The sequence below is a fragment of the Xenopus tropicalis genome, chromosome 3 (assembly GCF_000004195.4).
Source record: "Xenopus tropicalis strain Nigerian chromosome 3, UCB_Xtro_10.0, whole genome shotgun sequence".
NCBI classification, from domain to species: Eukaryota; Metazoa; Chordata; class Amphibia; order Anura; family Pipidae; genus Xenopus; species Xenopus tropicalis.
In genome coordinates this window covers 14,175,691-14,190,211 of record NC_030679.2, presented here as the reverse complement: position 1 = coordinate 14,190,211, position 14,521 = coordinate 14,175,691, and the positions used below count along the sequence as shown (strand labels likewise).

Below are 14,521 nucleotides of genomic sequence, written 5' to 3'. Positions count from 1 at the left end.
ATGGAACGTACAGAGTCTGCATTTTATTATTGTGGGTTTTCAGCAGCCCATTAGTAAGTGCTTTGCTTTTTTGTTTGTTTAATCAGCATTTCTGCATACTCACTAATAATACTAATAATAATACTAATATATATATATATATATTTTAAATTGTTTTTATTTACTAATATATATTTTAAGCTTGGGTCATGCAAGATGGAAGGATTCAGTGGATTTATGAACACTGAGATGTGTGTTACAGTGATAAAGGGGGGGGGGGGGTAAAAGAGGGACTGCATGTGCTTTATAATGAAGGGCAGCCATGCTTTTCCCACAATGCTGGTTGTTCTCTGCTGGTGAATAGAAGCAGGGCCATATTCATTCTTACTTAGGCCCCAGGGAGTGCCCTGACCCCTTCCACCCAAATTCTGGCTCCACCTCGGCTCTACCCATGCTGTGTTACAGTTCAGCCCCCACTTTATGACACCGGGGCTCCAGGTTGCCATTAAAAGGGGGTCATATTCATTCTTTCTTAGGCCCAAGGCTGTGCCCTGACCAAGCTACTCTGATCCAATTCACGTTGAGATTTTCTCGGATCGCCAAGCGAGCAGATCTTCACTCGATATCCCCACCTACGGGTGGGCAATATCGGGGAGTGTGTAGGTAAAAAAAAATGGGCGGCAATGGGGCAGTCGGTTCGGGGACCGCATCAAGGAGCCGATGCGTCCCCGATCCAACTGAATTTTCTAACCTGCCCATTCGATATCTGGCCAATTTCAGGCCAGATATCGGTCGGGCAGGCCCCTCATTTCTGCCCCTACACAGGCTGATAAGCTGCCGAACTACTATCGGCCCGTGTATGGGGACCTTTAGGCCTCTAGTAATTTTGGGCTCCTGGGAGTTATAAGCCCCAGGCAACTGTCTAGGTTGATATTGGAAGGGTGGGGAGGGGGGGGGTAATATTTATTCTTACTAAAGGTCCCCATACACTATAAGATCCGCTCGCTTGACGATGTCGCCAAGTGTGCGGATCTTCTCCCGATATCCCCACCTACGGGTGGGCGATATCGGGAGAATCCAGGGTAATACGATCGTTTGGCCCTGGGGCCAAACGATCGAATTACAACAACGGACAATGGCAAAGTCGGTTCGGGGACCGCATCAACCAGCCGATGCGGTCCCTGATCCGACCAGATTTTCTAACCTGCCCGATCGAGATCTGGCCGATTTCAGGCCAGATCTCGGTCGGGCAGGCCTGTCGGGAGTGCCCATACACGGGCCGATTAGCTGCCGAATCAGTCCAAGGGACCGATATCGGCAGCTACTATCGGCCCGTGTATGGGGACCTTTAGGCCCCAGGCTGTGCCCTTATCCCTCCTACTCCAACCCAAACTCTGGCTCTACCCTTGATCCGCCCATGCTGCGCCCCAGCCCCCACTTTACAGAAACTGTCCAAGTTGTCCTTATATAAATCCACTGATTAGAAGCAGCAGCGTAACTATAGAGGAAGCAGAGCCGTGGTTACTGGGCACAGGGGAGCCTAGTCTGTGAGGCACTGTAACTCCACTGACAAAAAAAAAAAAAAAGGGGGGGGACTTTAGAGGAAAATGTGTAGGAAGAAGAAAGAACTGCAGGATAGAGAGGAAGGAAACTAGTGCAGAGCAAAAAGAGGCTTAAGTTAAAGGGGATATTAACTTTCCATAGTGTTGCTCCACCTATATCTTGGTGGACTTATACTCATGAATAACCAAGCCTTCTATTACTGTTAGCAAGATGATGGCTATAGTGCCAGTAGGGATAGTTCTAGGGTAAAAATGATGGGGGGTGGGGTGTAAATGGGTAGGGTAAGGTTGCATCTACTTTTTAAAGCAGGGACAAAATATATGGTAGACGTCACAAAAAGACAAGGGAACAGGTGCAGGAGGGGAGCACAAGTTGTTGTCGGTAAATACAGAGGAAAGTGTAAAGAATAAGCAGGACAGTAAATAAACGTGAATGGGGAAGGGGTCATTGCAAAGGCTGAATGAGAGGTGAACAAGGTGCTTATGTTGCAAAAATTTACAGGCTGGATGTGGGGTCTAAATGCTAAAGGAGGCAGCTGTTCTAGAATCATTACCGTTTTTTTTGAAGTCCAGTTCTAAACATATAAAGAAAAAATCTGAATGTAAACAAATTAGGTATAGTTGCCCTTTATATGAATGTATGCAACACCCAGCTAATTTGGCTACCTCTCTTGGGAAAGCGGCCACCATTTTTGACAAATCTGCTTGCACCTGATAGGCCTCTGATTACATGACTCATCACGGCGCGCAACTACATGAGATTGTGCTGCATGGGTATGAAATATGAAGCAGCGTGAGACACCCACTGCACTGGGGAGGGGGGGGGAAGCACAGCGAGCAGATCTAAACCACTTGGGGCTCATTTATAAATAAATTTACAAAAACCTGGAGAGTACGCTTATTTGCAGTGAAGCAGTGTAGTTTTAATGAGACATCTTTAAGCACTACATGTTTCGGCTAAACAGCCTTCCTCAGGTGCATTTATAAACACTGGGCACATATGCACTTGGGCTGTAACCCATAGCAACCAATCAGTGAACAGTTTTTTTCAGCCAGCTGCAAGTTGAACAATCTGATTGGTTGCTATGGGTTACTGCCCAGCTGTCAATTTGCCCAGTGTTTATAAATGACCCCACTTGTCTATATGGAGCCTTTGTTGAAGCAGTCATAGTTGGCTCCTATGAACTACAGATATTAAAGGGTAGCAGGATCTAAAAATTTTGCTTCACAGCCCTCCTCCTTTTGTTGTATTTTTTTTTCTACAGGTACAGGGGTCTGACCATGAGAAAGAGGCTGGTAAGTGCCACCTGTCCTGCAACTGATGGGGATTCCTGTAATCTCACCAACCTCCTTAGGAAATAAGGCCTAGGTGCCCACAGCACCACCCTTCTGAAAATAACAACTGGCTGGGGCAGCCAACAAGTTTACCTTCCAAATATTTTGGCCAGCATCTGTAGACTGCAGGGTGGAGCTTACTTAAACATATCCATTCTACCAATCAGAATGAGGATGGAATGTTGTAAATGCACAGATCCTGGTACTCATGTTTTTGTTTCTGTATAGCAGCTCTTGTCCCTGCACCTTAGTGCTCACAGTGTGTTGTTATTTACAGTGCAGCATAGCATCCTCCTATCATGATAAAATGTATATTCATTGCTACCATTCATGAATTTGATCCCAACCTAAGCACAGTCATTTAACCCTTGCTTTGTCACAAAGGCTGACACAGGGGAGATAGAAAGCTTGCATGTAATGTGAATGCACACAGCATCCTTAATGGAGGTGGATAATTAATAGGAAAGATGCTAGAAGTGACAGAGGGTTAAAACTATAATGCAGTAATACAAATATTAAAGTAAATAAACATGATAAACTGTAAAGGCGAGCATTTCAAAATATGGACTTCTCCTATAACAGATAACAGCACCCATTTTGGGATTTTCATGCTCCAAACCAATCTGAGACTAAAATATTCCAATTCAGAGAGAAAAAGATACAAACAATTGTAATATTAACTTTTAAATAAACTTTGATATCTCAGAACATGTGAATAACTGTACAAACATAACTTGCAATGAGTAGATTCCATACATAGTATATCAGTTAGATAACATTCAAAAGTCTGACCCCAGTCCTTTGTCTGTTTAATCACAAATAAGCAGTTACCACCCAGGTGTTGCAGAACTACAACCTTCCATTCCTCATACACATGAACTGGCAGGGAAAACACTGAAAAATATTAGCCTTCTTGCATACTGCCTTTTCAAAAGCATGGCAGAAAAGCACAATAAACAGACATGTACATGAGCAATAGCTGTGACTGAGTTCCCTTGGGACAAACATTTTCCTTGCCAAGTCCCATGATGAATACAACCAACACATAGAGCCATGCTATTGCATTTCAATGAATCCTTGTGACTTCTAAAGTTCAAGAGTCCTGATTAGAACTGCTTATTGGACTAGGTCATTTCATCGATGATAACACACATAGCTGCATCCTTATCAATTGTGGTCTCTTTCAGAGAAGCTGCTGCTGCCTCCTGGGGCCCCGCATGATGGTCCGTACAGGGTTCCCGAACATCCATTGGTTCAGTTTTTACACTGACTGCGCCATCAGAAAGAGGGAGGTCATTGGGTAGCGATGCCAGACAGTTCTGGATCATCTCCACCACTCGCTCTAGATGTTTCTGGAACCTCTCTGCCGTTTCCAGCCGCTGACGTTTCTGCACCTCCATCATCACCCGCAGGGTCTCACGTGCCTGGTGGGGCCTGTACTCATTAATAAGGTGGTGCATGTGAACAAATAACAACTTTAGGTCCTCCAGTTTCTCCTCCCTTCGGATGCTGCCTGGGCTTCGGATCAGGATGTCCAACATATCCAGAAAGTTGACCAGGATGGACATAAGGAGCTTCCTCAGCTCCTTCTTATGGTCGAACTGCATGGGGTGGAGCCTCTCGATGCCCTGAGTTTCCAGAGGGCGGATAATAAGGTCATCACACTGAAACTGGTTGCCAAACATCATGTAGCTGTCCTTTATGGGGAGGGGAGGCTTGGGGGCCAGGCCCTTGCGGATGTTTTCATCTGTGTACTCCTTAATGTACTGCATGGGAGGTATAGGCAAAGCGCTGACCTGCTGAGGCTCCCCCATTATGAAGTGAGTAGGAGAACCTGTGACACAGAAAGAAAAAGCCCATTCAGTTACATACAAATAACAATATAAATCCCTGTGTGTGCAGCACATATATATATATATATGCATTCCAATTGATGATGCGCACTCCTGTATTTTTTTAGTTCATTTATTGTTACATTATAAAGTTAAAAACATCAACGTTTCGGTCCAGGTCTAGGACCTTTATCAAGATGTTAAGCCATAAAAAGTCACACACATAATGAGTCTTTATATAATACAAAATGCCTAACCCCGCCCACATTGAGCATAGCCCCAACCCCATTTCACAACCCTTAAGCTGGCCATACACGTGGCGATCTGACGATGTTTCGTACGACCATCGGTCGCACGAAACATTGTCAGATCCGCCACACACCTTTCAAGGCTGAATCGGCAGGTAAGAAGGTAGAAACAATAGGATTTTTACCTCCTTCTGCCGATTCAGCTCTGAAGGGAGAATTTTGGTCAGGCGCCTTCTATGGCGCCCGATCAAAATTTTCAAACTGGTCCGATCGGCGAGTCGGCCGATATCAGCAGATTCCTGCGATATCGGTCGACTCGCCGACATGCCATACACGCACCGATTATCGTACGAAACGAGGTATCCTGTATAGCACATACTGACCTGCTCCTCAACTCCTCTCTCATTCCCTCCTCACACGCTCGCATTCAAGACTTTGCAAGGGCTGCCCCCCTTCTCTGGAATTCGCTCCCACAAACTGTCAGACTTTCTCCCAATCTCTCTGCCTTCAAGAGATCTCTAAAAACACACTTATTTAGAGAGGCTTACCCTAATCTAGTTTAGCAATACCCTGTGCCACACCTCTCACAACTCTGGCCATGCCCATTCCCACACCTTGTGTCTCAACCCTTTCTCCTTGTAGATTGTAAGCTCTTTTGGGCAGGGCTCTCTTCACCTCTTGTATTGGTTATTGATTGCTTTATATGTTACTCTGTATGTCCAATGTATGTAACCCACTTATTGTACAGCGCTGCGGAATATGTTGGCGCTTTATAAATAAATGTTAATGTAATAAAATACACAAATTGTGAATTAAAGAAAACATATCAGTACAATTAATAAACACTATTACAATTAATTAATTGTACTGATGTGTTTTCTTTAATTCACAATTTGGGGTTGGGGCTCTGCTCAATGTGGGCGGGGTTAGGCATTTTGTATTATATAAAGACTCATTATGTGTGTGACTTTTTATGGCTTAACATCTTGATAAAGGTCCTAGACCTGGTCCGAAACGTTGATGTTTTTAACTTTATAATGTAACAATAAATGAACTAAAAAAAATACAGGAGTGCGCATCATCAATTGTAATGAATACAAGCTACAACCAGGTGCAGCACCCTGCAATCAAGTATGGAGTAAGTGTGTTTAATGGGAGTGTGGACCGAAAGGTATTATATATATATATATATATATATATATATATGTATACTGCACACACAGGGACTTAATGCCAAGAAAAAAAGTGTTTATTGAAAAAAATCCAACTTTTTGAGCACAGTGTGTGCATTACCCTTTCTTTATATTCTATGTTTTACCTGCACCCAGGGCATCTGGTTTTGTGAAGGGTGTGCGCCTCTCTGTGTATATATATATTATTAATGACTATGACCCCCAGGCTTTGCCTATAGCAGGCAGGCATACACAACGTGTTGTATATACACATATAAGCTATACGGCTATATAGCAGACAGTATTGTCATTTACTTTACAGCCATACAGATGCCAGTATGGGGCACTCAGAACAATGTGGCTGAACTATTCACAGGCTGTGTACCAGAACCTATAAGGCTATTACTGTGCGTCATGGGGATAGCGCCGTGTGCCGTTAAATAGGGATACAATACCGGATAATTCCCACACCCCACCGCACGCACCTTCAAACAGCTCCGTTCCTCCAATACAACACACCGCCAATCTCCGCCCTACACCAAACACTTCCGAGTAGTCACTAGCAACTTCCGGAAGAGGTACGTCACGTTACGTCAGCGCGCTTTCCAGAGCGTCCATTACCTGTTACTATTGAACAATGGCGTGTTACTGCGCAGGCGCTGGAAGCGTTTAACGTGGTGCCAACTGCAGGGGGAGCCGTGTGGCTTCCCAAAAAGAATGTTTTATAAGCAGTATATGTTTGGCTGGTTATAGTCTTTGTACTACTGGTTGTTGCTCTTAAAAGCAAAAACAAGCTGGTTTAAAAGATGTAGTGAACATGAGTCTGCTACAGTATAGGTTCATGGCTTTCTACCCACCCATAGAATTCAAAACAATTCCCATATTAAATAGAACATATTTGTAGGTGCTGGACATACATAAAACATTTTTTAAATGTTCATCTTTATTCTCTTTATGGTGTTTATGGTCTGGACCTTTCATTTTAAAATTGAGATACAATAATGCGTATTTTGTGTTTCTAGGGCCAGTGGCACAATGAGAGGTTCCATGTGGGAAATTGCTGAAATTACTTGTGGAAACTGGAGGGCAGTCTGTGAGAAGACTGGGAGCAGCCTATGAAGAGACAGAGGAGCCTGTTATCAGCATGTGAGGTCTGCCCCTGTCAGTGCTTTGAGAGTGAGCACTAAGGGAATGCTCTTGCTTTTGCAGCAGGGGTATAAATAAATGGCCCCTACAGTGTGGCATTGCCATGATGCTGAAGGGCCAGATATACTGCTGGTGTACAAGTATGCTTGGGAGCTGTGAGCGGTAATTTAGTGATGCCCCTGCTACAAGTGTAGGAACACTTAAGCCCCCCATACACGGGCCGATAGAAGCTGCCGATATGGGTCCCTTGGACCGATTCAGCAGCTAATCGGTCCGTGTATGGGAAGAAACGAGCGGCCTGGCCAACCGATATCTGGCCTGAAATTGTCCAGATATTGATTGGCCAGGTTAGAAAATCCAGTCGGATCGGGGACCGCATCGGCTCGTTGATGCGGCCCCCGAACCGACTGCCCCATGGCCGCAACTGTAATCCGATCGTTTGGCCCCAGGGCCAAACGATCGGATTATTTTTTTTTAAAGCAACTTCCTACCCGATATCGCACACCCGTAGGTGGGGATATCGGGTAAAGATCCGCTCGCTTGGCGACATCGCCAAGCGAGCGGATCTTATAGTGTATGGGGACCTTAAGGGCCGTGGTAGACGGGGAGATAAGTTGCCTGCGAGTAATCTCCCTGATATGCCATTCCACTGGCTTGAATGTAAATCGCTGGTGGGATGGCATATGCCTTGAGAGGAAACTTCCGCGATTACGGGAAATCACGTCACTGCATATGCCATCTCACCGGCGATTTACATTTAAGCCGGTGGGATGGCATATGGGGGAGATAAATCGCCCGCAACTAGGGAGATTTGTCACGGGCGACTAATCTCCCCATCTGCCACGGCCCTAAGGGACACAAAATCACACCTTTAGTGCACATTTTCAAAGCACTTGTGACAGCCTCTGGGTAGTTGTGTTATTAGGGGCATAGTGTTGCACAGTCATCAGGACCAGAATGGAATTCAAAATAGGCCCTGGCATTTTAAGTACATAAAGGCCCAAAACAGCCCTCTAAATAGTGACTGTCTATGATAGATTACAGCAGTCCCTGTGGCATATGCCAGACTCCACAGATTGCCAGTCCAGGCCTGTCATTTATAATGCTAAAGGGACAGATAGTCTATTGGTAGGCACAGGGCAAATATCCTGCTGTGGTATATAGTGCCAGAAAGTCATGCTGATGGATAAAGATGATATTGGAGGGATACACCACTGGGCAGACAACAAATGGAAGCATGGAGAGCTGTGGTAGGTGGATTGCTGATTTGGGTTGAGCTTGGGCTGGGTAATGCAAGCTTATTTGGGCATAATTATTGCTATGGAGGATGATCTGCTTTGGCAAGAGCTGAGTTCAAGTGGAGAATATTTGGCACGGCCAAAGCTTAACCAGCTTAACCAGAATGCTTGAGAGTCCCGGGCCACATGGTAAGTTCACTATATGACCCTACTTGGTGCAGGTAACTACAGGGAAGCATATAGTAATTAAAGTGCAAGTCTTGAGTCACTGCTGATTCTTTTTGGGGGGGGGGTAAGGGCTCACAACATTATTCTCTGCCCCCCAGTATTATGGCGCTATTTACTGACTATAATTCACCAATATGGTACTTGTGGCCCTCCATATTGATACATAAGACATGTAACCACTTTTGTAAAGTTACATAAGACATGTATGACTAAAGCCTTCGAAATATTTAGTCCATTATAAGTTAGTTCTTGTGCTTTTTTGTGAGCAATGCACTTGTTATTAAGGTATACAGCAAAGCAGTGGGTAGAAAAATGTGTGAAATGTGCTGGAGAGAGCCCCTGCTGTACACAAGCAACTTAATAGAAAAAAGAAGGATGTGGTTGAAGCTTGAGGTCATAAAACAAGTTTTTCACCTTGCTCTGCTCACTGATGTCTCGATAAGTGACTCCCCCGCTCTCTATGGCAGCACCCCTTCCCCTACTCTGCCTTCTTTTTGAGTATTTCAGCTAACAGTCTCATGCAGTCATGTGATTGTTCATCCTCTCTCTTAGAGTGTTTTCTTAAAGGACTAGGTGGTCTCATTTAATTTTTCTTGAAAAAAGTAAAAAACAAATATTTTCTATGTGATCTGCCTCGGGGTCTTCTGGTGACTCTGGGAACAGGGTCTGGTATCCCAGATGAATAACCCTGTTATCCTGCAACAACAGCTTATTAAGAAGTCCCAGCAGAAGAGAAGGACGTCCCCAGCTAACTACAAGTCCAGGATCTTCATCCTGACCCACTCTTCACTCAACTACTACGAGCATCGGCAAGGGGTGAGCGAATGTAGCACAAGGGTTTGTAGGGCATTAGGTTGGAATGTGGTTTCATTCTTTGGCTTCTTTGTTCACAGTGTTCCTACAAACAAGGGTCTGTGTGAATGTTGTATTGATATGAATGCTTGTGTGTCTTATTAGGGTTGGAGCTACATCCTTGTCTTTCTCTTTCTGCCCCATCTTACTCCCTGGGTTTTTCTCTTGTCTTTATCATACCAGTAAGGACCCATGTAGCAATGTTGGTTATATCCTTGACATGCGCTAAGCTTAGTGCTTCAGCAGTTTTGTCTTACTGTACCAAAGGACTTCATAAATATATTTTAATCTTTTGACCTCAGTACAAAACTGTGCTAACAGTGTTAACAAAAATGATAGGCCTCTAAATAAACACCTGCCTCAATATTGGATGTCCTGACTGCAGGCATATGCATTCATAACGCAAACCTCCTTGGGCTTTATTCCACTATTCTGATTCATAGTCCAGATAAAGTTATTTCAGTTTTATAACTACAACTTCCAGCATTCTTCTTGCTGGGGCATTCTTGCTGGAAGTTGTATTTCTCTAACAGCTGTTTCATCATTAGTTGCTTATATCTGCTCATTATCATAAACCATGTTACATTGTTTATTATGATATAGTAGAGTAACTGGAGGTCATTTAAGAAAAAGAAAAAAAAATTGCAAGGTGCAAAGCCAATCAGCAGCAAGTGCAGGCCAGCCCTGTCTTTACTGCCTGCCATACAGGCAGTTGCGTTTCCATCTGAAAAGTTTGTTTTTGTTGCCCTCCTGATGCAGTGGGCTTGGGGCAAATGTCTTTTCTGACCCAGCCCTTTGTGGTTTGTACCTGTATTTTAGTAATCATGTAATCATGTTGGCTTGAAGTGTATATTTTACAGTTATAACATTAACACAGTTACAAATTAAATGGTGGTGGAAAAAACACACATGTCCATCAATGTGAACCTTTTTGTAATTTCTGCCTTCTAGCATCTCCTGTTTGCCCTAGAGGGGGGGAAATTTTCTTCTTAACTACAAAAAGGGCAATCGAGCCAGTACCTGCATCCAGTGGTGTATCTACAATGTGCCTCAGGCACCCCTTCCCCATAAAAAAAATCTTTGGAGGGGCACGGCATGCAAAGCAAGCCCTACCTGGCCCCCGCATGCTCCTGTACCCTGCTCGTGCCACGTTAGGTAGGAGAGAGCAGTTGGGGAAGGGGGATTTCTAGCACCTACGGAAGAAGCAGATCCCATGGTCTGGGCCCCCCACAACCACATATAACCTCTATAAAGCTGTTAATTTTGGTAACATTTGGTAAACATTTATTTTTATTGTTATTAAATGTAAGCAATAAAGTGGCATACCTCCCTATTGGTAACCCCTAACTAATTATCTTCTGCAAGTGGGGTAGACAAACACTAAATGATGCCCCTCTTTCGTTTAGATGACATTTGCTTTCCTTGGACACAATAAGAAGATTTACTATTTACTCCATGCGCCGGTAATAGACAAACAAACAGACAAACAGCCAGTATAGAAACCAACCCAATCAGTATTTGCCCAAATATTCTGGCCCACCACAAAATTTGGGGTGTGTCAGAAGGCCCTAAAGAGATTTTGCTGTTTAGACAATAATATCTCATCAAGCCAAGTCCAGGGCATGCTTGAATCTATGTCGCAACCCATAATAACCAATTACATCTTTGCTTTTCTTTTTCAAATATTAATTTCCATGATGACTTCACCAGGGCAATTAGGCACCAACGTTAATAAACCACCCCAATATTATTATTGCTTTCAAGTCAAGTTATTCAAGACAACTCGGAGCAGCACATTTTCTCTCAGTCAAGTGACACCTATTGCTTAGTTTCAGGTCTGTGTCATGCTTCTTATTGATGGCCTATGGAAAATGCTGAAAGTAGTACCAGTAATTGCAATTGATCTAAAGTTTTCAATAGTTTTTAGAAAATAGATAAAGGAATACTGTCATGTGAACCCTATACAAAAGCTTTGATTGCAGTCCAAAGCTCACACAACCCCACTCTTAAAGGAATACTGTCATGGAAAAAACACGTTTTTTTCAAAATGCATCAGTCAATAGAGCTTCTCGAGCAGAATCCTACATTGAAATCCATTTTTCAAAAACACAAACAGTTTTTTTTATATTTAATTTAGAAATTTCTCATGGGGCTAGCCATATTCTTAATTTCCCAGAACAATGGGAAAGTAGCAAGATAGCAGCTCCCAGTAGATATTAGAATAGCACTAAATAGTAAGAAATCCAAGTCCGGCTTGGGACTCTTCCAGTTACATGGAAGTAGGAGGAACAATAGGTTACCTGAAAGCAGATCTACTGTGTAGCGCTGGCTCCTTCAGCATCAGGCACAATGCACTGAGATGGCTGCATACACATCAATACAGCAACTAAAAAAAATATATTTTAAATGGTAGTATAAGTAGTAGAAATAACAAATTTACCATAAAAATCATGACAGTATCCCTTTAAGCCACTGTTTATGGTATTTTATTATAATTAATGACAAAAAACCCTCTGCTTCAGTGTGTAAGTCTAAACCTGGTTAAACATGGGTTGATATAAGCTGCAAACTCAGTCCCTTCAGACCAATTATTACTCATGTATTATAAGGGATAATGAACCCTCTATTTTAAATGATAAGGATATTAGAAGTTACTGAGGGGTTCTGTGCCCATATAAAGGCACAAGGCTGCAGGCTGAGTTATACAGGGAACTCTGAGTATCACTCATGTATTATAAGGGATAATGTACCCCCTACTGTAAATGATAAGGATATTAGAAGTCACTGAGGGTTTCTGTGCCCATATAAAGGCACAAGGCTGCAGGCTGAGTTATACAGGGAACTCTGAGTATCACTCATGTATTATAAGGGATAATGTACCCCCTACTGTAAATAATAAGGATATTCGCAGTCACTGAGGGGTTCTGTGCCCATATAAAGGCACAAGGCTGCAGGCTGAGTTATACAGGGAACTCTGAGTATCACTCATGTATTATAAGGGATAATGTACCCCCTACTGTAAATAATAAGGATATTAGCAGCCACTGAGGGGTTCTGTGACCATATAAAGGCACAAGGCTGCAGGCTGAGTTATACAGGGAACTCTGAGTATCACTCATGTATTATAAGGGATAATGTACCCCCTACTGTAAATAATAAGGATATTAGCAGCCACTGAGGGGTTCTGTGACCATATAAAGGCACAAGGCTGCAGGCTACATTACTGTATTATTATAGGGATAATGTAATGTGACTGAGGGGTCCGTATAAAGGCTGAGTTTCAGTCATGTATTATAAGGGATAATGTACCCCCTACTTTAAATTCTAATTACAGGTATGGGACCTGTTATCCAAAATGCTTGGGACCTGGGGTTTTTATGCATAATTGGATCACCATACTTTGCTAAAAATTATTTAAACATTATATATAATGCTTTCAATAAGGATCTTAGTTAGGATCAAGTACAAGGTATTGTCTTATTACAGAGAAAAGGAAATTAATTATTTGATTAAAATTGACTCTGTACGTGTTTCTGGTTTATTAGATTTTACCAAAGACTTCTGTATAAAGATATATGATATGCCAAATCCTCAATTTGTAGATTTTTAAATGGGTTTTTCTTAGCTTTTAGTGGCTTTTTGCCGCCCCTGGTAAATATGGGGGTGCTGCCACCTGAGGCAAGTTTCTCAACTCACTTCATGACTGCAGTGCCCCTGTTTAGTTGTAGCACCCTAAAAGGCAGTAAATGTAGCCCTGTGCCAATCACAAGGGATGGCAGTGGCTCTTTAGACAGGATCTCTCAGCTAATGTAATATAGTCAATGGACATTATTGTTAATAGATTAAAAAGAAACCAATATCTGCTGTAAAATGTTTGAGAACACACAATCCAAAGAGCAAGAAACCATTCCATTTCTCAAAAGGGATGTGGTATAAATTAGAGAAGCAAAACCCTTAATGATAAAAGTCAGCTTTTTAAAACAGGCACATAGATCATTCCTGTTTAGAGCTGTTTGTCTTCATTCCATCCTTCTTTTCCTGAGCAGTTAGACAAGTGATCCCCAACCAGTGGTTTATGAGCAACATGTTACTCACCAACCCCATGGATGTTGCTCCCAATGGCCTCAAAGTAGGTGTTAATTTTTTAATTTCTGGTTTGGAGGCTAGCTTTAGTTGCATAAAACCCAGTGTAAAGCCAAACAGAGCCTTCTGTAGGCTGTCAGTCCACATAGGGGCTACCAAATAGCTTATTTGCACCCCACATGGAACTTTATCCATGCTTGTGTTGCTCTCCAACACTTTTTCCATTTGAATTTGGCTCACAGGTATAAAAGGCTGGGGATCCCTGAGTTAGACACAATGTTGGTTTCCCTGGTTGTAATTAGTTTTATTCAGCATCGGATCAGGGTGTCCGCCCGCCGGGACTGCCATCCCCCCCCTGCCCCATTCATGTGTCCCTTAACTCTGCATACCTGGTGTTGCAACCCCATGCCCACCCTTACCTTTTACTTCTCGCTGCAATCAGTCTGGGTTGGCAGGGCCCACTATTTTTTTCCCTCACTGGCCCAGTCTAGCCCTGGATGTATTGGTCTTTAGCTATTTTTGGACAATCATTGACCAACTAGATCTTTGGCAACGTCAGACACCCACGAAGAGCCAAACGGCTGTCAGGACTAGTGGAATCAGTTGCAGGAAACAGCCTCTGTAGCACTTCGGGTAAAGACACACAAAGATATTAGTAACAGCTACTTGTCATGGCTACTAATATAGACAATGCTGATCATTTACTGATGTGTTTTAGCAGAGCAGTTCTCAGTATTGTCTATGGCAGGGTATTTTCTGGCCTTTAGTAGAAATGAAAAGTAACTGCTACTAAGTAGCTCCATGTGTCTTCTCCTTTAGCCACAGCACTCAAGGGTGGGACAAGGC

The 14,521-nt window shown here is 43.1% G+C and overlaps 2 protein-coding genes across 3 annotated transcripts in view; one reads left to right on the top strand and one right to left on the bottom strand.

The window, feature by feature from the left end:
* Positions 1-3,353: 3,353 nt before the first annotated feature.
* Positions 3,354-6,731, bottom strand: med7 (mediator complex subunit 7). Of its 2 annotated transcripts, XM_012959051.3 has the most exons (2): positions 6,614-6,731; positions 3,356-4,710 (listed from the first exon to the last, which is right to left on the bottom strand). In XM_012959051.3, the coding sequence occupies exon 2, from the start codon at positions 4,688-4,690 to the stop codon at positions 4,001-4,003; it is 690 nt and encodes a 229-aa protein (XP_012814505.1). In that variant the 5' UTR covers positions 4,691-4,710; positions 6,614-6,731; the 3' UTR covers positions 3,356-4,000.
* A 1,271-nt stretch (positions 6,732-8,002) lies between these two features.
* The window catches only part of itk (IL2-inducible T cell kinase), a 41,108-nt gene continuing 34,589 nt past the window's right edge, over positions 8,003-14,521 (top strand). Inside the window, exon 1 of the mRNA XM_031898682.1 lies at positions 8,003-9,556. Within this exon, the coding sequence (XP_031754542.1) occupies positions 9,419-9,556 (138 nt within the window). The 5' untranslated portion in view covers positions 8,003-9,418. The remainder of the gene's footprint in view (positions 9,557-14,521) is intronic.